The following is a 25,943-nucleotide window of genomic DNA, read 5'->3' on the forward strand; positions in this document are numbered from 1 at the left end:
TGTATTGAGGTTAAGGTACCTCATCTTTCATCTTCCTTTTTCGTATTATTTTCTCAGGTTTTTTCCTAATGATAGTAATGCTGACTTCCTAAAAATCTAGCGGGGAGATTTGACATATTTTTCGATGCTCTGGATCTGTTTCTCTAGCTTGAGGTTATCTGTTTCTCAGAAGGTTGAGCTGACTGCTAAGAAGCTTTCTTGCATAGAGTGTTTTAAGGGGAAATTGTGTAATCTTTTCAGTTGCTTATATGCAACTTATATCGGTTTTCATTTTGAGTCAATTTTTGTAATACAGTCCTACAATCCATCCTACAGATTTCCTTTTTCACCTTTTTTTAGCATAGAGTTGTATGTAATGTTCTCTTGCCCTTTTCATTCCTCATTTTTCTTTTTTCCCCCATCTTGACTGGTTTGCTAACATTTTGTCTGCTTCAGTATTGATTTGTTGCTGTGTTTCATTTTGGTTCTGTGAGCTCCTCCCCCCTCAACATGAACAAAAATATGCTTGAATGATTAACTATTCCTATTTTTATGTGTTCTGTTTCTGGCTTTAATTGTATTCCTTTATTCTGCATTTCATAGGGTGTGGCCATTGTTGGGGCTGTTGTTGTTCTTATTTCTCTGATTGCCAAACTTGCGTATTTGTTAATTCATTTTCTTCTTCCCTGTCTAGTATGTAGCGTTCTAATCTTATTCTTAAACTGACTTATTTGGAGTTTCTCTTTTCTCTTTGGTCTAGTGACTAGCATAGTGTTTCTAATTTTCGTATGTATTTTAATAGGTGAATAAGTCTTAAGATAGTAGAATCTTAAGTTCGTTCCATTCAATAAGTTTGACCATCATAGAGAGGAATGAACATGAATGGACACTCACATGTGAATTTACATTTTAAATTCTGTTCACTTCAGCGACTGTTTATTGATTCCCCACTGTGCGCCAAGATCTGTGCCAGGCAGTAGGAACATGCCAATGAGAAGACAGACGTCATCTCCTTTCTCATGGAAGTTTTATTCTGGTAGAGAATACAGACAAGTGTACAAGCACAGGAGAATTAACTGAAAAACTAAGTGGTATGAGCCAGGCGATACGTATACCAACATATAAATCCAGTAACAAATGATAAGATCTTCAGGATGAAAGCTGATTTTTTTTAAAAATATAGAGGATATATTTAAATTATAAAACAGAACACATTCTTTTGTAGACAATTTAATATCATGCTACTGTCAAATTTCCCCGTATTATTCTATATTGTCAATATAATCTTAATCAAAAGGCCAACAAGACTTTTTGATAAATTTTGCTACCAAAGAGTAAGAATTTCTATACAATAAATGATAAAAGATAGGCAAGAAATCAGGGGGAAATATCTTTAATATTTTGTTGTTGTTCAGTCACTATGTCCAACTCTGTGACCCCATGGACTGTGGCACGCCAGGTGTCCCTATCCTTCACTGTCTCTCAGAGTTCACTCAAACTCACGTTCATTGAGTCAATGATGCCCTCCAACCATCTCATCCTTTGTTCCCCCTTCTTCTCCTGCCCTCAGTCTTTCCAAACATCAGGTCTTTTCCATGGAGTCAACTCTTTGCATCAGCTGGCCGAAGTATTGAAGCTTTAGCTTCAGCATCAGTCCTTCCAGTGAATATTCAGGGCTGATTTCCTTTAGGGTTGACTAGTTTAATCTCCTTGCTATCCAAAAGACCCTTAAGAGTCTTCTCCAGAATTACAATTCAAAAGCATCAATTCTTTGGTGCTCAGCCTTCTTTTTGATCCATCTCTCACATCCATACTTAATCATTGTACTTCAGTAATTGCAACTTGACAGACAAACGGGAAAATTGCATTCAACAAAGGTATGAGAGATATGCAATCTCACTGGCAACTAGGGAGATGAAAATTACACCAAAAATATTTCTTTTCTTATTATGCTACAAAGGTGGCACTACTGGTAAAGAACCTGCCTGCCAACGCCAGTGGTATAGACACAGGTTCGATTCCTGGGCTGGGAAGATCCCTGGAGGAGGGTATGGCAACCCACTCCAGTATTCTTGCCTAGAGAATAAGATGGACAGAGGAGCCTAGTAGGCTGCAGTCCATAGATTTGCAAAGAGTCGGACACAACTGAAGTGACTTAGCAAGCATGCACACACCATGTTGTTGGGTCTAGGAAAGAAAGCCCTGTATGCAAAATCAGTTCAGTTCAGTTCAGTCGCTCAGTTGTGTCTGACTTTGCAACCCCATGAATCGCAGCATGCCAGGCTTCCCTGTCCATCACCAACTCCCAGAGTTTACAGACTCATGTGCATCGAATCAGTGATGCCATCCAGCCATCTCATCCTCTGTCATCCCCTTCTCCTCCTGCCCCTTCTCTATGCTAAATGAGAAGGTATAAATTGATAAAGCCATTCTGAAGGGCAATTTGGTTGTATATGTGAAAATTATAACTGTAAATATTCTTCCTTCAACCTGGTGATTCCACTCCTAGAGAAATGCTCACCCATGTGTCCAGAAAGGTATGCATTGTTGTTTTTCACAAAAACTGGAAACAAGCCAAATGTCTATTAATAGGGAAAGTAGTCAGATAAATTATGACATCTTTATTACATGGCCTCCTGTGCACTGATTTAAAAAATAAAATATGGCTTTATGTGATAGCTTTCTCCTGAGAGCACTGGGGACCCATTGTAGGATTTTAATGGAGGTGTATGACATGACCAGACTTGAGTTTTTAAAATATCTCTTTAGACGGATTATGGGAAATGGATCTGAGAGACAGAAAATAGAGGCTGTTAATCCCTTCGAATATTAGTGGTGGCTCTGTGGTATGGCAGAGCTTGAAACTGTTGTTACACAGCTAAAAAATACTCTTAATAGAAATTTATTTTGTGTTCCATTTTAATATGTATGTGTTGTTAATTTTCATTTTAAATTGGAGTATACTTAGTTAACAGTGTCGTGTTAGTTTCAGATGTACAGAAAGCAATGTGCTTATATATACCCACGTTCTTTTTCAAATTCTTTGCCCATTTAGGTTATTACAGAATATTGTGCAGAGTTCCCTGGGCCTTGTTTTTAAAACTAGGTCTCTTGCTTTCTACTGTGGAGGTTTTTGGGTTTTTTTCCTCCGTATTAATACACTGGCTTATTTCCATTTTTAGGATATTTTGTTTTTATATATCATGATAATTACTGTTTTGCTAAATTGAACACACATCACACACACACACACTCATAAATCCTATTTTGTAGAAAGTATATCTATTATCAAATACAAGGAGGAACTAGTTCTGGTTTCTAATGATTACTTATTTTTCGTAGATTTTATTTGCTTAATTCTGTTTGGAAACCTCATATGATTATTTTTCTTTTTTCTTTAATTATTTTTCTACTCTCTTATTTAACTCCTAAACGTGAATATATTAAAAAGTAGGTGTTTTGAGCAAAACCAGAAGACTTGATGCATAAAAACAAAGACTTGATTTAAAGAGTGTGATACGATTTTCAGCCCAGCTAGGTATTATTTAAGATTTTCATCTTTTAGTAGCAAGACGATGATGCATTACCTCAAAGATAACTGCTGGATCTACTCAAACATTTGTTCCATAAGGAAATTGGAGAATCATCATTTACTGAGATATTTGATGATTTTCCAAAAAGATAATGAAAGCAAACACATAGAATAATAGTTTATTTTTGATTAAAAAAAAGTTTTCTTAGAGCCTAGCAACCTAACCGGAAATGTTGAATAAACCAATATGAAAAGTGTCATTTAAAAATATGTTTCATGGTATTTTAGCTGCTCTTTTTATGTATGTTTCTTTAATTCTAAGGTAGTTAGATGTAAGCTTTTCCCATTTTCTAGGCAGCAGAAGTGAATGGCTTGTCCAAACAAAAGTCACAATCTCACTTGACCTCAACCTGTTTAGTCGCTCCTTGAGGTTCTGTCTAGCCTGTCAACTACGTAAGGAAATGTCACTTACAAGATAGGAGTAGCCAGTGCTGCGAGCACAGAACAGCAGAAAAAACATGAGAAATGAAGATTCAAGGGGCCATCATACAGTATCCAAGGTGAGGGCAAGTTATTGGAGAGAGAGTCAGATGAGAGAGAATGAGAAACTGTCATGAAATTACATTCTTATCATCATTCTAAACTGTATGACAGGGGTGATATCTTTAAGGATTTTTAATAATATAAAATTTTTGCACAAAGCCCGTGCCTATTGTTCTTTATAAATCCTTCACCATCGATGTTGCGATTGCCCTGATAGTGGAAAAGATATCAATGTAATAATAATATAGATGTGCTCTGTGTAGATTCTGAGCTCAAATAGTGAAGAAGAGGCTATACTTTTTAGCTTTTTTTTTTTTTTTTTTTCTAAAAAAGCTTGGTTTTAGTATTAATTTTGGGCTTCCCTGATGGCTCAGATGGTAAAGAATCCGCCTTCATGGCAGGAGACTGGGGTTCCATCCCTGCGTTGGGTAGATCTCCTAGAGGAGGAGATGGCAATCCACTCCAGTATCTTGCCTGAAGAATTCCATGGACAGAAGAGCCTGGTGGGCTACACAGTCCATGGGGTCACAAAGAGCAGACACGACTGAGTGACTAACACTTTCATATTCACTTTTAGCGTTAATTTTAAATTGTATATGTGTGTTCATGCTCAGTCATGTGGAGAAAGCAATGGCAACCCACTCCAGTATTCTTGCCTGGAGAATCCCAGGGACAGAGGAGCCTGGTGGGCTGCCTTCTCTGGGGTCGCACAGAGTCAGACACGACTGAAGCAACTTAGCAGCATCAGCAGCTCAGTCATGTCTGACTCTTTGCAACCCCGTGGACTGTAGCCCACCAGACTCCTTTGTCCATGGAATTTCTCAGACAAGAAATACTGGCATGGGTTGCCATTTTCTACTCCAGGGGATCTTCCCGACCCAGGAATTGAACCTGCATCTCCTGTGTTGGCAGGCAGATTCTTTACCAGTGTGCCACCTGGGAAGCCCTAAGTTATACACAAGGTTTTTTAACTGAAAGCAAGGAGGAGTCACGTTGTCAAAGATGATCCTATTAAAAGCCATTGCAGAAGGAATTGTTTGATAAAAAATAGTACCCAAAAAAGTTTCTAATCCTAGGCATCTTCCAGAAATAACTTCCTCACTTGTACAATCTCTGGGCCTCTGTAGTTGTAATGGTGATACCAGCATCACTAGCAACTTATTTTCATGGAGCAGTCATCACTTTCTTAAGAAATCACACCTGCTGTCATTTGTTGAGTGAACTGGCAGTACTTACATCTGACTGAGGCCCAGAGAGGACTTAGCAAAACACAGGGGAGCTCAGCTCTGGTCTGCAGCTGGGTTCCATGTTCTCTCTGTAATGCTTGGGTTCCTTGCAGAGCACACAGCTTAGGGAGTGAGTCCAGCCTGCCACATTTTTCTGAATTTTTACACAAACAACATTTCAGCTCAAAAAGTGTGAGGAGATCACTGTCACAATGAGTTTCACAAGTTTAGAAACTTCCTCGCCAACATTGCTGTTATCTTTTAACCTAGGACACAGCAAGTGAGAGACTCATTAGAAGGGAATTGACTCCCATGGTGTCAGGTATGGCTGCATAGCTTCCCTCAGCCCTTCTCAGAGTGAGAAAAGGCCCCAGTATCTTTGCCAAGAAGGTCTGGGATTTTCAAAGAGGGAAGAGGAAGTGGGGTGTGTGGGTAGGGGCATGATGGGCAGGGGAAGAAAGAATGAGAGAAAGAGAGAGGATGAATGAGACCATAATAGAAACATAACCCAAAATAGACTTATAAAGTCAGTTGCCCAACAGTTCTTTATCATGGGTGTGCTTGTTGATAGTCAGATGTTTCCTTCATTTATTAGTCTGTGGCCTTATTTAACCTCAAGACTAAGCTCAACAAAGTCACACACTGAACATGAAACTGCCTAGTTAGAAGCAAGTAGTTTGGGGGAGGGAGGGCATTTCCCCCCACCCTATTTTCTAGGCTGGGTATATTTCAGTAATTAGCCTTAACTTTTTTTCTACTTCTTACCTACTAGCTTTCTGGCAGGCTGAAGAATTTGGAAGTAATTGTTGATTCATAATAAATTACTTTGTATTTTTAAAAAATCAGAAATAAAACTTTTGTGACTGAATATTGTAGCCTGTGAACTATGCCTCCCTAAAAGGGAAATTATTCTGCTTCACCGTCATACACTATGTGACCTTGACTTTCTTATATGCCTCTTATCAAGGTCCTTGTTTCCTGCTCTCTTCCAGACACAAAATAAATAGAAGGGTGGTACAGCGTTGGAGACTGCAGAAAACAACTGGGCTAGGATGCTTGGTGCCCGGGAGCTGTATCTAACTCACTTAGCCTTGAGCTAGTTACTTAACTTTGTGTTTCTTGGTCTCAGACTTAGAAACAACAAAAGTAGAGGTGAAAATGAAAAACAGGGAACTGTTGTCATCCTTCACCAGAGTAGTACATTTGTTACAAATTATGAACCTGCATTGATACATCAATAGAGGCTGTGCCTATATTGGACAAGGAATATTGGGAAGTCTTTGGATCTTCCTCTCAGTTTTTCCATGGACATAAAACCACCATAAAAAAAAAATAGGTCTTTAATAAAAATAAATAAGGAGCTCTGTAAGCAAGATTATTGCAGCTGCTATTGGGCTTCCCAGGTGGCATGGTGGTAAAGAATCCACCTGCCAATGCAGGAGACACAAGAGAAGCAGGTTTGATCCCTGGGTTGGGAAGATCCCCTGCAGAAGGAAGTAACAACCTGCTCTTCTTGCCTGGAAAATCCCATGGACAGAGGAGCCTGGCAAGCTGTAGTCCATGGGGTCACAAAAGAGTTGGACATGACTGAGTCACACACAGCAATAGTTTGTTTTGAAGGTGGTAACAGAAAAATGTATTTCTTCTATGTTCCTTGGAATAAACTAGAGAATTAAATCCTTTGAGAATAATCTCACTGATGATTTGATTCCAGTTTAGCAAATTTTTACAAAATATCAGTGCTTGATAGCAAATACAAATATGTACTCTTTAAACCAGTTCACTCATTGATTCAGCCTTTATTAAGCACCTACAGTGAACCAGGCATGGTGTTGGCACTAGAGATACAGCTGTAAATAAAAGAAACACAATCTCTGATCTCATAAAATGTAGAATCTTGTGAGCTTTCATCTAGATTATTTATTTCCCCTAAAAAAATGTTAAGGTGTCAGCTCGCTTACCGTTAAGTAGGGTATTTTGCCCTGCTGTAGTGCCATTTGCATGTACTGTTCTTAAACTTCCCACTGCCCTATGCACTGTTTGGTAACAGAATTGTTTATTATTATGATTCTGATATGTTAATGAAGAGGTACTCATTTGCAAATAACTGTTTAATCTGTAATTAAAATCTGGCAGCTCTCTTAAAAATAAAGACAGTTAAAATGCATAGTCACCGGCCTGCTGTATTAAATATGCAGTTGCAAGACATTAAGCAAGGCATATCCTATTTATCACTTTTAATGAATCTTTCACCCTAGTCCCACTGTAAGCCCTTGATGGTATTCCTGTTATCCCACCCATATGCTTCTGAAAGCATCAACTGTTCATGGGTCTGTGTGTGCCCCAGTATAAAATCAAAACCTCTAGGGTGTTTTTGATCACATATAAGCAAGCTTTAAAAAAAAAAATTATCACTACCATATCCTCATTAAGATGATGGGCCTCTGACCAAATCCTGATGTTTGCCTAGCAATCTGAAATTCATGTATGCAGAAGGAATTTTTCTTATCCTTTTGAAAGAAGAATGATAAATATTTATATAGCCTTAACTCTTTCAGGCAGGCACAGGATCATGTTTTAGAAATGACAAGAAGCTGCTTGGGGTGTTGTTGTTTTCTTCTTTTTTTAGCATAATTCATCTGTCCAATAGCTACTGAAAACATAAATTGTAGGTTTATCAATATTGGACAGTTTTCTTCCTTTTTTCCCATTAAATGTGTTCTGTCTTCTCTGAAATCCTTGTGAGTCATGGCTTTGAAAAGGAAGTACAGAGCTATCTCTGCTTTGGGGGCAGAATTCCTCAAGAGAGGTGACAACAGGCCCAGCAAGACCGGCAAGGACCCCCTGCAGCCTTCTGTTTTGTTAGCTTGTTTAGCCACCATCTATATACGCTAAATAGTCCTGCATCCATACTGCATTGCTTTCTAAAAGTTATGCCTGTTCTGCAGCAGTAATTGAACAGAGCCCCGAGATGGTTTTCTTCTTAAAATTAAATTTTTCTCCTGACTCCTTCAATCAAGATATCCAGGAGTAAGGTTGAACTCATAAATATGTTTCAGCTAACAGATCTACCTTCTACAGCCAATGAAAGATGCATGATATTTGGGAACTTACTCCTGGTGGGAACAGGAGTCCCATCAGCTGTAATGCCAATAGTCATCCAACTTTTCCAGCACATATACTGACTCCCAAAAGTTAGGTCATTAATCTGAAGACAACTCAAGAGTCAAGCCAGGTAATTATTGTAATTGTTTCTTTCAGACAGGTAAACTGAATCCCTGAAATGTTACTCCCATTCATTCTCCTGTTCAATCTTGCCTTTGGCAAATGTTGTTAATTTCAGGCTACCTGTCAGCTCTGGAGGTGAAAGGAAGGAACAGTGGTGATTAGACTAGTGCTGGGTGTGCGGCAAGGGCCAGCCCGATGGTGTCCAGAGGATGCTCGAAGCTGCTGTTGCCACCACAAACGCTGCCTGCTGAAGTGCAGTTTCCTCCGTGGGCACTTAGCCCTCACTGCAGGACATGTTGCTGGCCCTGCCTCCTCCACGGATATGTGAACTAGAAGTAGCCTTTCCGTGGACTGGTTTCAAACCCCCTTTAAGATGAGGAAACTGAGGCCCCAACGTGAAATGATTTGTTTGTGGAATCAAACAGCTCATTAGTGGCAGAGGTCAAACCACAGGCTTCTGGTCAGTTTGATTATTATGTGTCTTGGTGTGTTCCTCCTTGGGTTCATCCTACTTGGGACTCTGTATTTCCTGGGCTTGTGTGACTGTTTTCCTTTTCCATGTTAGAGAAGTTTTCAGCTATTATCTCAGGCCCTTTCTCTCTCTCTCTTCTCCTTCTGGGACTCCTCTAATGCAAACGCTGGTGCTTCTGATGTTGTCCCGGAGGTCTCTTAAACTGTCCTTGTTTCTTTTCACTCTTTATTCTGTTCCATGGCAGCAATTTCCACCACTCTGCCTTCCAACTCACTGATCTGCTCTTCTGCCACATTCATTCTGCTGTTGATTCCTTCTAGTGTATTTTTTCAGTTCAGTTACTGTATTTTTCAGCTCTGTTTGATTGTTTGTTATGTCTTCTCTTTGCTAAAATATTCTTGTAACTTCTCACTCTGTGCATCCTTTCTTCTCCTGAGTTCTTGGACTATCTTTACAATCATTACTCTGAACTCTTTGTTGTATAGATTTCCTGTTTCCACTTCACTTAGTTGGTCTTCTGGGGTTTTATCTTATTCCTTCATCTGGGAAACAAAAGACTTCTTGACTCCCTGTTTAGGACTCTTCAAGCTTTTCTGTTGACCAAGGCTCTGTCTTAAAAGAGAATGAAATTGTACCAATGTATCCAGAAAGCTTTGTAAGACATTAGACCATAGACTCAGATTGTGATGGTTTCTAGAGATCTAGTTACTGACTGGGAGTTAAAACACCAAATTGTTGTGCTTTAAAATATAAATCGGGACAGACTTCATAATAACGTGTTATATTTGTATACTCCTGCTGCTGCTGCTAAGTTGCTTCAGTCGTGTCCGACTCTGTGTGACCCCAGAGACGGCAGCCCGCTAGGCTTCCTCGTCCCTGGGATTCCAGGCAAGAACACTGGAGTGGGTTGCCGTTTCCTTCTCCAGTGCATGAAAGTGAAAAGTCAAAGTGAAGTCGCTCAGTCGTGTCTGACTCCTAACGACCCCATGGACTACAGCTTACCAGGCTCCTCCACCCATGGGATTTTCCAGGCAAGAGTACTGGAGTGGGTTTGCCATTGCCCTTCTCCAATTTGCATACTACTTTTTTGCAAAACTTTAAGGTGGACAAGAAGGTGGTGTTTTTTTCTCTCTCTTTAAAGGTACAAGGTGATCTATTAAACAGGAGACATTGAGTGGAAGAGAAGATTTTTAAAAACTCACTCTTCCTCACGGGTAGAAGGTGGCAACCAGCTCTTGAATGTGGAGTAGTTCACCAGAAGGAGAAGGGCCTTTTAAGATTAAAGTGACTTATCAATTTTATTTTAACTGTGTGCTGCCAACATGCGGAGTGCATGTAGCATCAAAATATCTCACTCCATGTCTGCCATGCATGATGTGAATGACCTGAATATTCTCAAGGTCTCTCAGTCCCTGCAAGGCAGTGACTTTGCCACAGTGTGGACAATCCAGACATACTACACAGGTTGAGGACGTTTTCCCAGCTGCTTGAGGCTTTGGCTCAGTTTCTGTTCTTGAGTCTCTGTAACACTTATAGAGGTTCCTGTCCACCCCTGTGATCAACAGCTTTTCCTAGAGCAGTGTTTGGGTTAAAGTAGACTCTATAATACTGTATTTGGCAGGAAAGGCCATTAAAAAAAAATCAAAGCAGGCCTCATAACTAGATTCCTTTTTGAAAGGTTACTGACCAAAAAAATACAGCTCAGAATTGGAAATTGTTCAATTTAAATAACTGCATTATTTTATCTTTCCTACCCTCTCAGTCCTCATTCCTTCCCCCAAAGTAGATTGATATGAAAAAGTACATAGGATTACTTGACACTTTCATCTTTCTTAGTGATCACCCTGGAAGAATATTTTTTTTATCCTTGGTTTAGCTAGAATCTTTTATTTTTGGTTTAAATTTATACAAAAACTACCCACGTGTTCACCTGCAACCTCAATTTCCTTGTGTTGAATTTCACACATTTTCTCAGTTGTCTGTCATCAAGAAAAGATGGGGAGAAGGGATAGGTCTGAACCAGACATTTAAATTTCATGGGTGTGGGTGTGTGTGTGTGTGTGTGTGTGGGTGTGTGTGGGTGTGTGTGTGGTGTGGGTGGTGGGTGTGTGTGTGTGTGGGTGTGTGTGGTGTGTGTGTGTATGCGCGCATGCACACATGCTCAGACTAATTACTGGTTGCAATAAATTTGGTCGAATTTCAATTTAGCTTCATTAGCTCTGAAACAGGGTAGTGATATCAAAGGGAGGGGAAAAACGGAATAAGGGAAGAGAAGCAGATCAATTGTCTTTAAATAAATTTATTTTAGGAGGGAATTGGTATTCATTTTTTAGGTCATCATTGCTACTTCTCAATATTATATACCTATAAACAGCCCTGTAGTAGGACTTGCCATGTGCTTGAAGAAGCTACATTTTCACAGCCAAAGAGGAAAGCAGAATAAAACATTGAGATGCAGGTGCCCAGCAATAAAAGTGGCCTCTTTGCCTGCAGCCATAATGCCTGATGGAGAAGGCAGAAGCTCTCAAGCCCAGCTCTCAGGGTCTCCCTGAGCTAAGCCAAGAAGCACGGAGGTGGGTGGGGCTGGGAGGGAGCAGGAGAGAATAATTGTTATTCAGTCTTCTTTAATGAGATGTATTGCCCACTGCTGAAAGATTGGAGCTGTGCCTTTTGTTATGTTAATTAGACACCATTAGAGCTTGGCTGTCTTTGATTTCTGCTTAATCCTTTCTGCTTCCTCTGCCTCCATCCTGACTGGCAAATGGTTGAAAGATGGTGGGTGCGCTGCACGTGTTATTTATTGCTCACATCTATGCTGAGTTCTTTGGTAATAGGGTTGCTAACAAAAGATTGATCTTACCAAAGGTGGTAGGTATTTTGGATGTTCATTTTGGCTTTTTAAAAAATGAATTTGAGAAAGGTCTATTTCTGCCACACATCATTGTTTTTTATATGGTTGTTCTTGCAGCCACACAGAATGGGAAATGACAGATTGGAAATTTTAGACAGCCTTTCTTTGGTTGCCCAGATTACCTGGAAAACAACAAGCAAATTGATCATGCCTTAGGCTTTTGGAGAGGCTAGGGTTGACCAGAAAAAAATGGAAACAAGATTCATTTAAAGGTCAAAAAGAGAAATTTAATAGTTTGAAATCTCTGCCTTTAACAATTTATAGATATGTAGGAGAAGGAAATGGCAACCCACTCGTTTTCTTGCCTGGAGAATCCCAGGGACGGGGGAGCCTGGTGGGCTGCCGTTTATGGGGTCGCACAGAGTCGGACACGACTGAAGCGACTTAGCAGCAGCAGCAGCAGGTATTCTTTCTTAAAATTAAAGCATTGCGTTTACATAATTAGTCCAAATAAGGGTGTTTGGGGTGAGTTAAAGAGAAAATTAATCAACCTGGTCCTTAAAATAGTGAAAGGGGGAATTTCTGTTAAATTTTTAAAGATCACATAAAAATGTTTTATTTTGTTGCCATACGACAAATAAGGCTGCCACTTGTTTCTCAAAAAAAAAAAAAAAAAGATTTATTACAGATCAACAAAGAATTGCAAGTTTGGTGCCCACCACCTTGGTGCATGGGTGGGTACTTAGTCACTCAGTTGTGTCCAACTCTTTGTGACTGTAGCCCTCCAGACTCCTCTGTCCATGAGATTTCCAGGGAAGAATACTGGAGTGGGTTGCCATTTCCTCCTCCAGGAGCTCTTCCTGACCCAGGGGATCAAAACCTAGGTCTCCTGTATTGGCAGGTGGATTCTTTGCCGCTGCACCACCTGGGAAGCCACATCTATGGAGCCACATACCAGTCTCCACAAAGCAAGGAGAAGAGCACTCTTTGCAAGAAGGGAAAAAGAAGTCAGGAGGCTACAGGAAGCCAGGAGTTCGCTGGAGGAATTGAGTCAGAGCACTACTGTAACTTTTTTTTTTTTTTGGCTGCGTTGTTTCAGTCTCACATTGGCTGAGTTCTTGCCAGGAAAGTAGAGGAAGTCTTCTTTACTCTTGGGTGGTACAATCCTCCTAAAGCACAAAGCAAGCTTCCCCTTCCGGCCTCTTGACTAATTTAATTGAGGTTTCTGTTTATCAGTTTTAATGACTTCAACCTGTAAACAATGTAAAATTAATGAGTTAGTTTGCACACTCTCAGTTACGTTAAATTTCTGAGATCTGCTGAGCTTTTTGTCCTGGTGTGTGTTTTCCAGCATATCTCACTAAGGGTTTCCCACATTCACGTGCTCCACAGCCACCTGTGGCTGGTGGCCACGGTACTGGGTGGTGCATTTTCAGATTACTTCTTTAATTTACCACAAGCCTAAAAGCACCTGTCAGGATAAAATCCAATTTTAAAGTTACAGATAAACTTGATGAGTTATATGTTAACATTAAATCTCTAAAACTCAGCTGCCTACCTTCCTTTCTTTTTGTAATCTGAATTATTTATTGTGTTACCAGTGAAGCAAAAATTCTAAAGATGCTTTCCAAGGAGGTAATCTGTTCAACAGTTCTAAGATATAAGTATGATCACCTTCGCACTTATGTGAAAAGCTCATCAAAGAACAATGGTCCAGACATGCTGAGCAATGGTTGATAGGGACCAATGGGAAAAGATTGGGAAGGCAGAAGCAAATGGAGATAATTTGTTCAATCTTAGAACTTAAATCTTAATAAAAAAGGGTTCCACGTACATATCCCATGTTGGCCCCTCTTGGTCATCCCATTAATAAGACCTCATGAATAGATTTTACTGGCAACATCTGGTTTTAGCACTTTTGATAGTTTTTAATGTAGAGTTTTTTCATTGTAGAGCTTGCCTAGTTTGGGAAAAAATACATGTAATGTACTTGTGCCAAGTACGTGATAAGGAAAGGCAATTTATTGGGGTTTGTTAAGAGAACAGATCTCATGTTGTATGTTCTTATCACAATTAAAATAATTCCATAAAAGCATTGCAGATAATACCTCAGAATATTCTAGATTACCAAAAATCTCCAGGCAGATAAATAAAACTTGACTGGTTTTCAAATTGGAAGTTCAGTCAGCACTGAGGTACAGGTTTCTAATGCAGCCAAGAAATCAGGTCAACATTTGTCATGTAATTATTTGCTGTTGAGAATTACTATATCAATAAAGCACTGTTTCTATACTGATTATTGTTGGCTAACTCCAATACTTTGGCCACTTGATATGAAGACCTGACTCATTGGAAAAGATCCTGATGCTGGGAAAGATTGAAGGCGGGAGGAAAAGGGGACAACAGAGGATAAGATGGTTGGATGGCATCACCAACACGATGGACATGAGTTTGGGTAAGCTCCAGGAGTTGGTGACGGACAGGCAGGCCTGTCGTGCTGCAGTCCATGGGGTCACAAAGAGTCGGACACGACTGAGCGACTGGACAGAACTGATCAACCAACAGAAGAAGAAAAGCCTTTGTTAGGAATGAAATTGCCTCCACCTGGGAAGAAACCCCTTTGGTTGCCTTTGTCTTACTGGGATGTGCACATAGCTAGAAGAAAATCAGCCAGCAACTGAAGACTAAAATTGTTAGAAGAAATTTCATTGTCTGATTCGATTTCAGCAGAACCACCTTGGGTCTGGTCTTTGTAACTTTCATCACTGCTTTGGGAGGAAGGACTTTCAACAAGCCAGATTGTTTTTTGCGTGTGTTTAGGTTATTTGTGAAATGTGAGGAAGGAATAATAGAGACACTAAGATACTCATGGCAATTACTAGATAAATAAACACTTGAGAGGTATGGATACACTTAAAGGAGCGTTCTTTCCCTTTGAACACACTTAATTCTAATAATAAGAATAGCTAACGAATATGTTTTTTTTTTCACACAGAGGCTGGTATTAAAAAAAAAAAAATCTAACAATGTATCTCCCATCATTGTTTAAGAGTCGGATCCAAGTCCAGCCCCTTTCACAGTCAACTGTCCTCCATCGTCTCTCCGGAATCCTTAAGTAGACCAGTAAACTGATAGCAGGCATTTTCAATACGCTGGACTTAGAGGCTCATTACTCGTTTTCTATTCTATCATCATCTTGACACACATTCCTGTGTCATGGCCCTGTTTCGTTACAGAAGGGCGTTGTGGCTAAGGATGATATTAAATTTTAATGTTATTGCTATTATTACTGTTGACTGTTTTTAGCTTAAGTGTGCCTGCTTCTTTAATTCCAGCTTCAGCAGGGCCAGAAAACAGAAGTGTGCATAAACAGTCAGGAAAATTACTGTATACCCTGGAGACCCAGCATCGCATGCTCTGCCTGTTGTGAATGATGAATCAAAATGGAAAGGTTATCATTTTCATTAGCTAGGAAAGAACAAGACCATACTTTTCTCCAAGTGTAATTACAGTGGTTCACTGGCAACATTACACTGCAGTAATTAGTCTAAAGGTGTATGTGAGGGCAGGCTTTTGCACAGACACTAGAAATATTATTTCAGAGTTTAAGGTCACAGCCTTGTGTTTAACATGTTCCAGGCAGCTTAGGGGGAAAAAAAAACTAATTTGACTGGAGCTAAAGAAAGACATTTGACATTTCCCAGAGTCATGCATTCAGAAACCAGTCAGGTAGAAAAATTGTATTTTATTATCTACAATTAAAAAAAAAAACTTAGCTGTAAAGGTAGCATGTCAAAATATTGTATAGGATAAGCAGAGATAAAATTCAGGCTTATTAGAAATGTGCAATAAATGATTATGAGAGCTTTTGATACGTGTGTTTTAATCTCTATTTCTCCACCTAAGGCAACTGGACAGAAAAATTAATTGCTAGAAACTTCTCAGAGGAAGCAAAATAATTCCTCTACCTTCTTATAACTCTTTTCAAGAAATAAATATTTCTCTAACACAAGTCTAATATACATCTGTCCTTTATGAATGTTTTTGGGTACTCTGAGCAGTTATATTGAATTATTGAAGTCTCTGTAACCTGACCCTTTAAGAGTAGAAAGTGAATTGCAATTATTTTTCAAAGCCACACGTAAGGTTTTCTGTTTAAGTAAAACAAAAGTGAGAAGGGGGGGAGTTGAAAAAAGTAAAATTTACATAAAGTTTGTATTTTAAAGCCACATTATGGGCTTAAAAGAAACTCTGCTTCTTCTAGTTCAGGGAATACTTATACAAGTCACAATTCTTACTGGGTTAAAGGTAAAAACCCAAGTACTCTTAATGTCTTTGTTAAATTTCAGTATTATCTGCCTGTCTTGAAGCAGTTCTTTTTAGCTTCTCTCTTTACATCCTGAAATAGCCGTGCAGAATGTTGTTTGTTTTAGGACCCATGGAGAAATAGAATGTACTTGAATGAGCATTCATTCAGCAACCCAATTCTGTTGGAAACCACTGCTTTTTTCATGCAAGTGTGTGTTTTCTGTGTGTTATCTGCCCATATGGTTAGAACTGATGTTTCTCACCACTTCAGGCACTTGGGAAATTTGAAGCATAGATGTGACACAAAGAACACAGCCAGCTGATTATATAACGGACTGAGAAATCTGCCCCCAAATTGAATTTAAAAAAGCCACTGCTTTATTGCTTTTTGTTTGTCACAGATGTTTCCCTGCTCAAGGAAAAGCCACACACTCCAGAATCAGAGCCATGATGTACGTTTTCTGCAGCTAGGAATTACATAGGCGACATCAAGTAGCAAGGATGCTTCCAAGACTTCTCTCGGCCACTGAACAGATCAGTGCATTCTGCTGAACCTCAGTCTCCTCTCTGTGAAATCAGAGTTTGCTAAGCCCCTTTCAGGTTCTGAGCGTCTTTGTCTATTCAAGGGAATGCAGTCTTTATTTTCTGCCTTTGTGTTTGGGGGAAAAAAAAAAAAAGCAGAAGCGCTTTTTTTTTTTTTTTCACATCTTTCCAACAAAGCCTAGAAGGTTCTACCCCAACCCGCACCTCCCCCCTTCATAGCAGGGACCATGGTTCCCATCAGCTCTGTGAGATTAGCAATCATGCAGGATCCCGTGGGCTTGTTCTGTACCTTCAGTGACCCCATCTGTGAAACGGAGGGATGGTTTCATAGGACTGTTTCTGTTAAAACAGGCTCCAGTGAATCCCAGAGACGAGGTGTTGAGGCAAGAAAGAGACTTTAATCGGGGAGCTGGCAGACCAACAAGATGGTAGGCTAGCACCTCAAAATAACCATCTTATTGGGGTCTGGATGCCAGATTCTTTAATAGATCAGAGAGAAAGAAACAATGAGGAACTAAAGTCAAAGGCAGAACAGAGAGGAAGAGGCAGTGGGCAAGTCAAGTGAAAGGGTCTTCCGTCTTGCCAAACATCTCCAAGGGAATGGCCAGCCCTTGGAAGGGGTGTGTTAATCTCTTCCGTTCACAGGTGGGAAGGGACAAACTCTCTCTCCATGAGCTGAACAAAGGCACTTTAGTTTACAGTCAAGCAGAGGCGCAGGGTCCTCCAGGCAAGCCATGGAGTGTCAATAATAATAAGCCATGGAGTATTGATTATAATAATAAAAGCAAAAAAAAAAGCAAGTCAACAAAAGTTTCCAACATGGAGTCAGAGTTGGCTTCCTCCCTGCAACATTTCTGCAGTTCATTTCTCATAAAATGTGATTTTGAAGTTAGGTTCACATGGACTGAAAGAAGTTGTACATGTCATAGGAAAAGCCATTGTCTTCACTGACATCTGATGAATAAGTTACAGAGTACATTTGTCTGCTTACAACAGGTGCCAGGTCTGACAACCACTCTGAAAAGTTCTGATGCATGTCCTGAAGGTCAGACTTTGTAAATGGAAAGTGAAAAGTGCGAGAGACTCTATTCCCAATCGAACTTCTTAAACTCTAAAATGCTTTAGAAATTAAAGAAGCATTTTTATAAATTGGCTATGGATTATATACCTGTAAAGCAAATCAAAAGGCAAAGAGATTAATTTAAAAAGGACTTTGTTGGGAAGATTTTAACAGGATTCTTCAGGTGCAGGTCACTGGATAGCTTTATGAGAGACTTTGTCAATGTTTCTTTGGTGGGTATTAAAATCAAGTTGTTCCTTTCAGGGCAATAAGAAAGTGGCTATAGTTTGCAGAGGGCTCTAAGCACACACTGACTGGGAGAAAAGGGACAGCCTGGATTCAGAGTACAAATTTCCTTCATCTGAAACCTTGTCAGCAGATCAAATCTACCATGAATGATGACTTAGAATTTTGGAACTGAGAGGTCCTCTAAAAATCAGAATTCACTTCCTCTTCAGTCTGCTCGCCTCTCCCCTCCAGTATCACTTCTACCAAACTCTCATTTTTTTTCCTGTGAGGAAATCAAAGGCCCAAAATGTAGCCAAATTTCTTTTACCTTAAAAATAATCTTCTCAGACCTGTGTCCTCGCCCCACTCTCCAGTCAAACATGTGGCATTTGGTGTCTTTGAATAACCCTTCTTCCTCTCCCCAGGGTTCTGCTGGAACTGTGTGTTCCTGCTTCTGACCCTTCCTTCTCCCTCCATCACTTTTCCCTTCCATCCTGTCCTTGGAAGTTCCAGTTATCTGGGAGTCACCCTCTGGATCCTTCTGTGGGTTTATAGTTCTACTTGAGTCTTAATCCTTCCTGCTGAGTAGCCAAGTTGTGCTACCAGTCACAGAGGACATTGAAACCAGTCTTTTCACCTCCTTTGTATTCTCTTTCTCTCTCTGTGGGCTGTGTGTATACCTGTATATATATTCTGTGAACTCAGGAGTTTGTTCATTTTTAAAATTACACAAGCAGTCATTCTGTTAACTTCCTCTTCGAGGGGCTTGTCTCAAAGCCAGTGAGGTAGCCTTGCATTCCTGTCAGAGATTCCAGTTGCTGGGGAGGTTCTGTCAGCGAGGGTGAGAAGCCATGGAAGACGCCTCCTTCTCACAGAATCTCAGAACGTCAGCAGAGAGTAGATGCTGCAGAACCTCAGAGAAGATTCCGTGTAGGCCTATCCTTCTGTAAGACAGGCTGATCCTTCTCCTGGGGGATCCCTCTGCCTTTAGTATGTTTGAGAGCTGGGTGATGTTAGTCCTAGGGACTTAAGGGTATCTATAGCCTTGCTCTTATGCTCCTGAAGCCCTGCTTCTTCCTCTGAGACCAAGACTACCTTGCTGGGCAGTAGAGGCATTCTAAGTCGAATTAGGATGATTACCCTAAATCTAGTACCCTGGTAGCTCAGGCAATAAAGAATCCACCCGCAGTGTAGGAGACCTGGGTTCGATCCCTGGGTTGGGAAGACGCCCTGGAGAAGGAAATGGCAACCACTTCATTATTCTTGCCTGGGAAATCCCATGGACAGAGGAACTTGCCAGGCCTCAGTCCTTTGGGTCGCAAAGAGCTGGACACAATTGAGCAACTGACTACACCCTAAATCTTGTTATGTGATCTTTAACTACACAGAGTTGTCATGTAGGGTTGGGGAGAAAGCAGTTGGAAAATAGGGAGATGACTCATTTAAAAAAAGATTTGAGACTTACACATTTGGCCTGTCTGTAAGTTTCCTTGTTGTCACCAAGGCAATGTTACCTCTTCCAGAATTGCAGCTCAATCTCCCCTCTACACACTTCCTTAACTTTGTTGTTTTTAAGGTTATTTGAAACAGTTGATTCTCTTAAAAGTCATATTTGATGTTCAGTTCATTCTTTAAAAAATACTGCATTAGAACATTTATAATTTATTTTTTTGTGGCGTGGAGAGCGGTTTCAAGGGGTGGGGATAGATGGCATCAATTTTTGGTCAAAGTCCTAGGTTGCTCATGCTCATTTTTGCTCAGTAGTTTCTGGGGAACTTAAAGAGCCAATGAGACAAAATCAATGGCTGAAGGGACCAAAAGGGTGACTGGAGAGGTGTTTGCCACTAGAAATGACTGCCCATTGCAATTTTCCTGAATCCCATTGGCAAATAGTTAAATACTCCATACAAATTGTTCTCTGATGGTTGATCAAATGCCCTGCCCTGTGCTGTATAAACATAGCAAGTTTTTCTAATTCTATGTGTGTGAATTACTGCCATGGTTAGTCTCTCCAGATAAAATGGAATAACCCCCAAAGTGCTAACTGCAACCATCCACATTCATTCTAACAAGAGGAAAGTCTCAGCATTCATTTTTGGTGGCTCTGCAGTCTCGTATTGTTGTTAATTTCCTGAAAACTTAATGTTAGATGAAGTGTAATTGCAGATTTCCTTAAGAACCATTGACAGATACTTATCCTGTTATAAGCAACTCACACTGTGAAATGTGTGCAAACATTCTAAGTTTCCTTCCAGAAGAATATACTTCAGTGAAACCCAGTATTCATCAGTTGGTTTTTGTTTTTTTTTTTAAATAAACAGGGCCATTAAAGCTCAAAGTAGAAGTTAGGAGAACTTCCTTTTGTTGTAACTTGATTTTTAAAAGAGATTAATGTTGTAGGAACTTTCACTGGTTTTCAAGGAGTGAACTGCCTCAGTCTGTGATGTGTCATCTTGCAGACCTTACTAAGTGGCTATATTTGAATGATAGAGTTAAAAAAAAAAAAGAGCAAATTATAGCATATTTAGGTGTTGGCATTGTATAATGGAGAGAGGAGCTTGGTGTTTTCAGGTTTTTCTTTTTAATTGTTAGGTGGTCTATTTAGTGCAGCTGTGTTTATGTTTCCTAAGTGGTAACTGCCTGAACATGGTGACAAGTCCCTGCATATGAGAAAAGGGATTTTGTTCAAAAAAAATCTTGCCAGTGTACTTTAACATGGAGGGTTGCATTTATCAAGGAGCAATGGCAAGAATGATTCTAGGCATAATCATCTAATATAGCTGGTTTGCTACATCAGCCATTTTGACAACCTTGTTTAAAAAAAACACATAACGGATACTTTAAATGTTGCATTTCACAGTGGAATAAACTTGGAAATGGTAGAATAATTTAGAATGGTCACATTGCTTTAACCAACGTTTTGGCTAATTTAACTTCTTGGTTATTAAAAATTCATGCTTAAATCATAAATACAGATCCTGTAGAGAATAGTCTCTTAAAAAAATAAAATGAATATGCAGTCACAGCTGCAGCAAAAAAAAAGAGACAGTTGCCCATGAGAGAGAAAATGTATATATTAAGCAAATAACTGAATTAATCAATAATTTCAGAATTGCATGCAGCGTATGAAATGTTTAGGTGCAGAGACTTAATGACTAGTTTTTGAGGTGTTTTCTTTAGTGTTACATCCCTCATAACTCAAATTAATGTTTATTACCAGTCTCTCATATTGCCAAAATATTTTCATGAATTTGGATTAGAAGCAGCTTGTTCTGGCTTGTTTTGCAACTTTGTTTCAAGAAACAAAGTGATATTTAGAAGATTTTTGTGTGTCTCAGAAGCCTTAATTATCTAACTTCTGTTGAAGGAAGACATAAGATCAAGTTTTGCTTCATAGTTCTCTAAGACAATAAGATTTTTTCTACCCAAATTTTATATTACTACATAAATAATAATGCCTTTCTGGAAATTTGCATCCATGATTCTGTATTGGCTGTTAAGTAGCTAGCAATCTAGATTTACTTTAAATTCAAGAAGACCCAGCGTGGGACTTCCCCAGTGGTCCAGCGGTTAGGACGTCGTTTTCCAGTGCTTGGGGTGTGAGTTCCATCCCTGGTCGAGGAGCTGAGATCCCACATCCCTCACAGCCAGAAAACCAACACATAAAATAGAAGCAATATTGTAATAAATTCAACAAAGACTTTAAAAATGGTCCACATTTTTAAAAAAAATCTTAAAAAACAATTTAAAAAGACATGACTTGCTGGTCCATAACTCTGGGTTGGCATTTATTTTGGATTCTCAGACATTTGCCTGATGGCTCCTATTTTTTTTCTCCCCTCTTTCTGCAGATTGGTCAGAGACAACAAGTGTTAGTCACCGAAGAATCTTTTGATTCCAAGTTTTATGTTGCGCACAATCGATTCTACGAGCAGGTAAGAGACACTCCCACACTCTCAGGATTTCCCCAAAATGAGAAAGAATTCTGAAAGTAAATCAATTTAAGCAAAAGAGACTTAAAGTAGCCGAGATTGATATTGATAGCATCTTGTGGCAGGAAGGCTATTTTATAGAATCAAGCCAGCCAAGCTAACGTGGGGCTTATCTTTGTGGCTTAATCTATAAAACATTCTATCCAAAGGAGTAACTCTGTTTTAGTCCTCATTCATCTCTGATGGGAGCAGCCTCTGGCGTTGGGGAGTTTGAAACCGGCAGTTCTGACCGCCCCAGCCTCCCACAGCCTGGCACCGTGGAGGGAAAAGTTCTGTCCAGGGGACAGGAAGGATGTCTGCTCTGGCGACATCAGCCTGGAAGGGCGGGGACTTCCTCTCCCTGTCTCAGCGCTCTAACAGGCTTTTGGTTGTTTGTCTGTTGGTTGGCTTTTTTAGTTTCAGGGTTTTATTTTTTTGTATTGCCTTTTTTTTATTTAAACTTCCATCATAATGAAAAGCACTTGGAGGCAAAAGGAAAAGAGTGTGTTCCTTGGACTCAGCTCACATTGTGTGAACAACTTTGGAGACTAGAGTGAGGATCACACTAGCTTCACTTGGAGAGTTTTCTTCGAGGCACACCTGAAGGGGCTCCCCAGTCCCTGCCCATCTAAGGCAGTGTGCTTTGCTGCACCAGCAGCCAGACTTCTAGTTCAGTGTTTGGGATTACACTTCCCCAAGGGGTAAAGCAATTCAAAAGTGACTAAAGCAGACAGTACCTCCTTCAGGGGCCATTGGCAAGGGAAGCTGACCTTCTGTGTTAGAAGGCTAACCTTCTGTGTTAGAAGCAGGGAAGCAGGAGTGGGAGGGGGCTTGAGCATGGGTGTCCCATGTGAACTCATCTCACGCCAGGCACTGGGTCCTCAGGGAACAGGGGAGAGCTTTACAAGGCCCAGGCTGAACATGCCCTGTTTAGGCCCCAGTAGAGACTACAGTTGGAGAAGGCAACGGCACCCCACTCCAGTACTCTTGCCTGGAAAATCCCATGGACAGAGGAGCCTGGTAGGCTGCAGTCCATGGGGTCGCTAAGAGTTGGGCACGACTGAGCGACTTCACTTTCGCTTTTCACTTTCATGCATTGGAGCAGGAAATGGCAACCCACTCCAGTGTTCTTGCCTGGAGAATCCCAGAGACAGTGGGCCCCCGTCTATGGGATCACACAGAGTCGGACACAACTGAAGCAACTTAGCAGCAGCAGCAGCAGCAGAGACTACAGTTGAGGTGGTGGTGGTTGTTTAGTTGGTAAGTTGTGTCTGACTCTTTGCGACCCCATGAACTGTAGCCCGCCAGGCTCCTCTGCCCATGGAATTCTCCAGGCAAGGATGCTGGAATGGGTTGCCATTTCTCCTCCAGAGGGCCTTCCCGACCCAGGGATTGAACCAGGGTCTCCTGCATTGCAGTCAGATTCTTTCCCTTCTGAGCCAGCCAGTTGAGGACTGATCCCAGTCCTCCGTGTTGAAGCTGAGCCTTCCCCATTCTCCATCTCCGTAATTGACTCCAGAGAACCCTCTTCCCTTCAGGCCAGCCTTCTGCGCAGCTCTCTGGAGGAGCTGGATTATATTTTGGTAGCCTCTTTCCTCTTCTTTCTCTTGCCATCTGGGTTTTTGCCTCAGCAGGGAACTTTTTTTCCCCTTTATTTTAAAGGCGATGGCATGCCTCATTAGCTGTTTCCTCCAGTTTAAAGCAGTGGAGCTTTTTCCAATTATTAAAACCGGAGGGGCAAAAAACACTGAGCTCTTCATTCAGATCAAGGCAGCAGATCAAGGAGAGTTATTTTCCCCCAGAATACTACCAGATCTCCCAGGGACAGTTTACTCTAGAGATTTTCTTGTTTTATAAAAACTGATTTAAAAGGGCTTTCATATCTTGACACTAAGGCTCTCTTAGTTCATTTGCTTGCCATGAGTAATCCACCACCCAGGTGACCTTTTTCCTATACTTTGATGAAGCAGTGTACTCAATGGTCATAGAAAATCAAACTCAGAAACACCAAGATCCAATTTAGCCTCTCGGAGAAACTGGCTGTGGAATTTCTGGCTCTCATCTGACTTTTTTTTTTTTTTGGTCTCTTCAACCAAGCCTATTGAAGATTTCATAGGAATTATTTTTCTACAAAAGATGACCTCCAGAAGTGAAGATTGTATGTAGATATCAGAGTAGACTGCTGGATCAGAATTAGGCTGTTTATTTTGGATTCTGACTTGAAAAGATTGGCAGGTAGCGCCAGTTCTGAAATAGAAGTGTGAGGGAGAACAGAATACATACGGGCTACCCGTAGGTCCCAGAAGAAGAGAAACATTTGCTGGAAGTAAACACGTACCTTGATCTGTAATCTTAGTGGAAAGAGACCATCTGACAGTTTCCTGTGAGCCAGCCAAAGTACCCTTCAGAGGAGCTGGTTCTGCGTGGATGCAGAGCTAGCAAATAACATGCACTTTATAACAGAGTGAAAGAAACGATGGAAACCATCAGTTAAAGAAGTCATTTAGCTCCAAACACCAAGGTTTGAACTATGGAAAAAGGGGCTGTGAAATGTTCTTCTTCTTCCCCCAAAACAACAGGCATGTGCACACACACACACACACACACACATGCAGCCAAATATTCAGGCCTTAATTTAAAGTGGCTGCTTAAATCATGACTCTGACAGTGAACATGCAAGGTTCCAAATGTATGAGGGTTTCGTCGGTGTTGTCTCAGTTTTCTTCATTGCCTGGGACAGCCGAGAGCAGGATATCAAAGGCCTGTTCAAAAGTAACTGGCTGTGCCTTCCACGTGCCTTAGGACCATAGGCATCCTGCGAGGAGTGAGCACTGTCTGCGGCCCCACCCCTCCTAGAAATGCCCTCCCTGTGCTAGATACCCAGATTTTTGAGCATCTGGAAGATAGAGCCCGCTTAAGATGGGATCCCCGAAGAGAAAAAGGACATTAAGAGACAAGTGAGGAAATTTGAATAAATTATAGACTTTAGTTCATAGTAATACATCAATACTTTGTCCACCTCATGCGAAGAGCCAACTCATTGGAAAAGACCCCAAAGCTGGGAAAGATTGAGGGCAGGAGGAGAAGGGGACGACAGAGGATGAGATGGGTGGATGGCATCACTGACTCAATGGACATGCATTTGAGCAAGCTGTGGGAGATCGTGACGGTCAGGGAAGCCTGGCATGCTGCATTCCATGGGTTCACAAAGAGTCAGACACAACTTAGTGACTGAACAACAACAGTGCATCAATATTGGCTTATTAATTGTGACAAATGTATCATACCAACGTTAGATGTTAACGAGAGGGAAATTGCACCTGGGGTGTGTGAGCTCTCTGTGCTATGTTAACAATAATTCTGTAAACCTCAAACTGTTCTAAGATAAAATTTCATTTTTAAAAATTAAGTCTTCTGTCATTTTTTTTCAGGTTTTAGTGCCAAAGAACCCCATATTCATGGGGAAAATGGTCGAAGTGGACATTTATGAATCAGGAAAACATTTTATGAAGGGGCAGCCAGTTTCGGACGCCAAAGTATACACGCCATCCATCAGCAAACCATTAGCAAGAGGAGAAGTCTCGGGTTTAACAGAGGTGGGTAAAAGCGGCCTTCCTCTCTGCCCAGCTGGTAAAAAGGCAGCTATGGGAGCTCAGTGATTTCCAACCATGTTTCTGTTATCTTGTACAGTTCCCTTTTTATATATGCATGAGGCTTTAATCCTTTCTGACAGATTGAAATTCGAATTAGAAAGATGCGTTTTTGCTGATGCCTGTAGCTTTGCTTCTCTGCCTGTGGAGGGAAGAAGCTCTTTCTGCTTCTAGGCTAGAGGCAGAGGGCAGAAGCCATTATTTCCAGGTGGAAGATTTAACACCAAAGATGATCTGATCCAGTATGTTTCTGTGTCAGTCCTGAGTGGAAGCAGGTAAGAAAAGGGTCATTTTTGTGCTGTGTGAAGATGGTTATAATACAGTTTAAAAAAAAAAAAAAAAAAACCTACCT

General features: G+C 40.6%; 1 protein-coding gene across 5 annotated transcripts in view; it reads left to right on the forward strand.

The window, feature by feature from the left end:
- Positions 1 to 25,943, forward strand: part of CDKAL1 (CDK5 regulatory subunit associated protein 1 like 1) — a 607,581-nt gene that overhangs the window by 560,814 nt on the left and 20,824 nt on the right. For all 5 annotated transcript variants that reach the window (XM_018039026.1, XM_018039029.1, XM_018039027.1 and 2 more), the window contains 2 exons: positions 21,822 to 21,905; positions 25,373 to 25,537. In XM_018039026.1, coding sequence (XP_017894515.1) covers positions 21,822 to 21,905; positions 25,373 to 25,537 — 249 coding nt within the window. The remainder of the gene's footprint in view (positions 1 to 21,821; positions 21,906 to 25,372; positions 25,538 to 25,943) is intronic.

This window comes from Capra hircus, chromosome 23 (assembly GCF_001704415.2).
Source record: "Capra hircus breed San Clemente chromosome 23, ASM170441v1, whole genome shotgun sequence".
NCBI lineage: Eukaryota > Metazoa > Chordata > Mammalia > Artiodactyla > Bovidae > Capra > Capra hircus.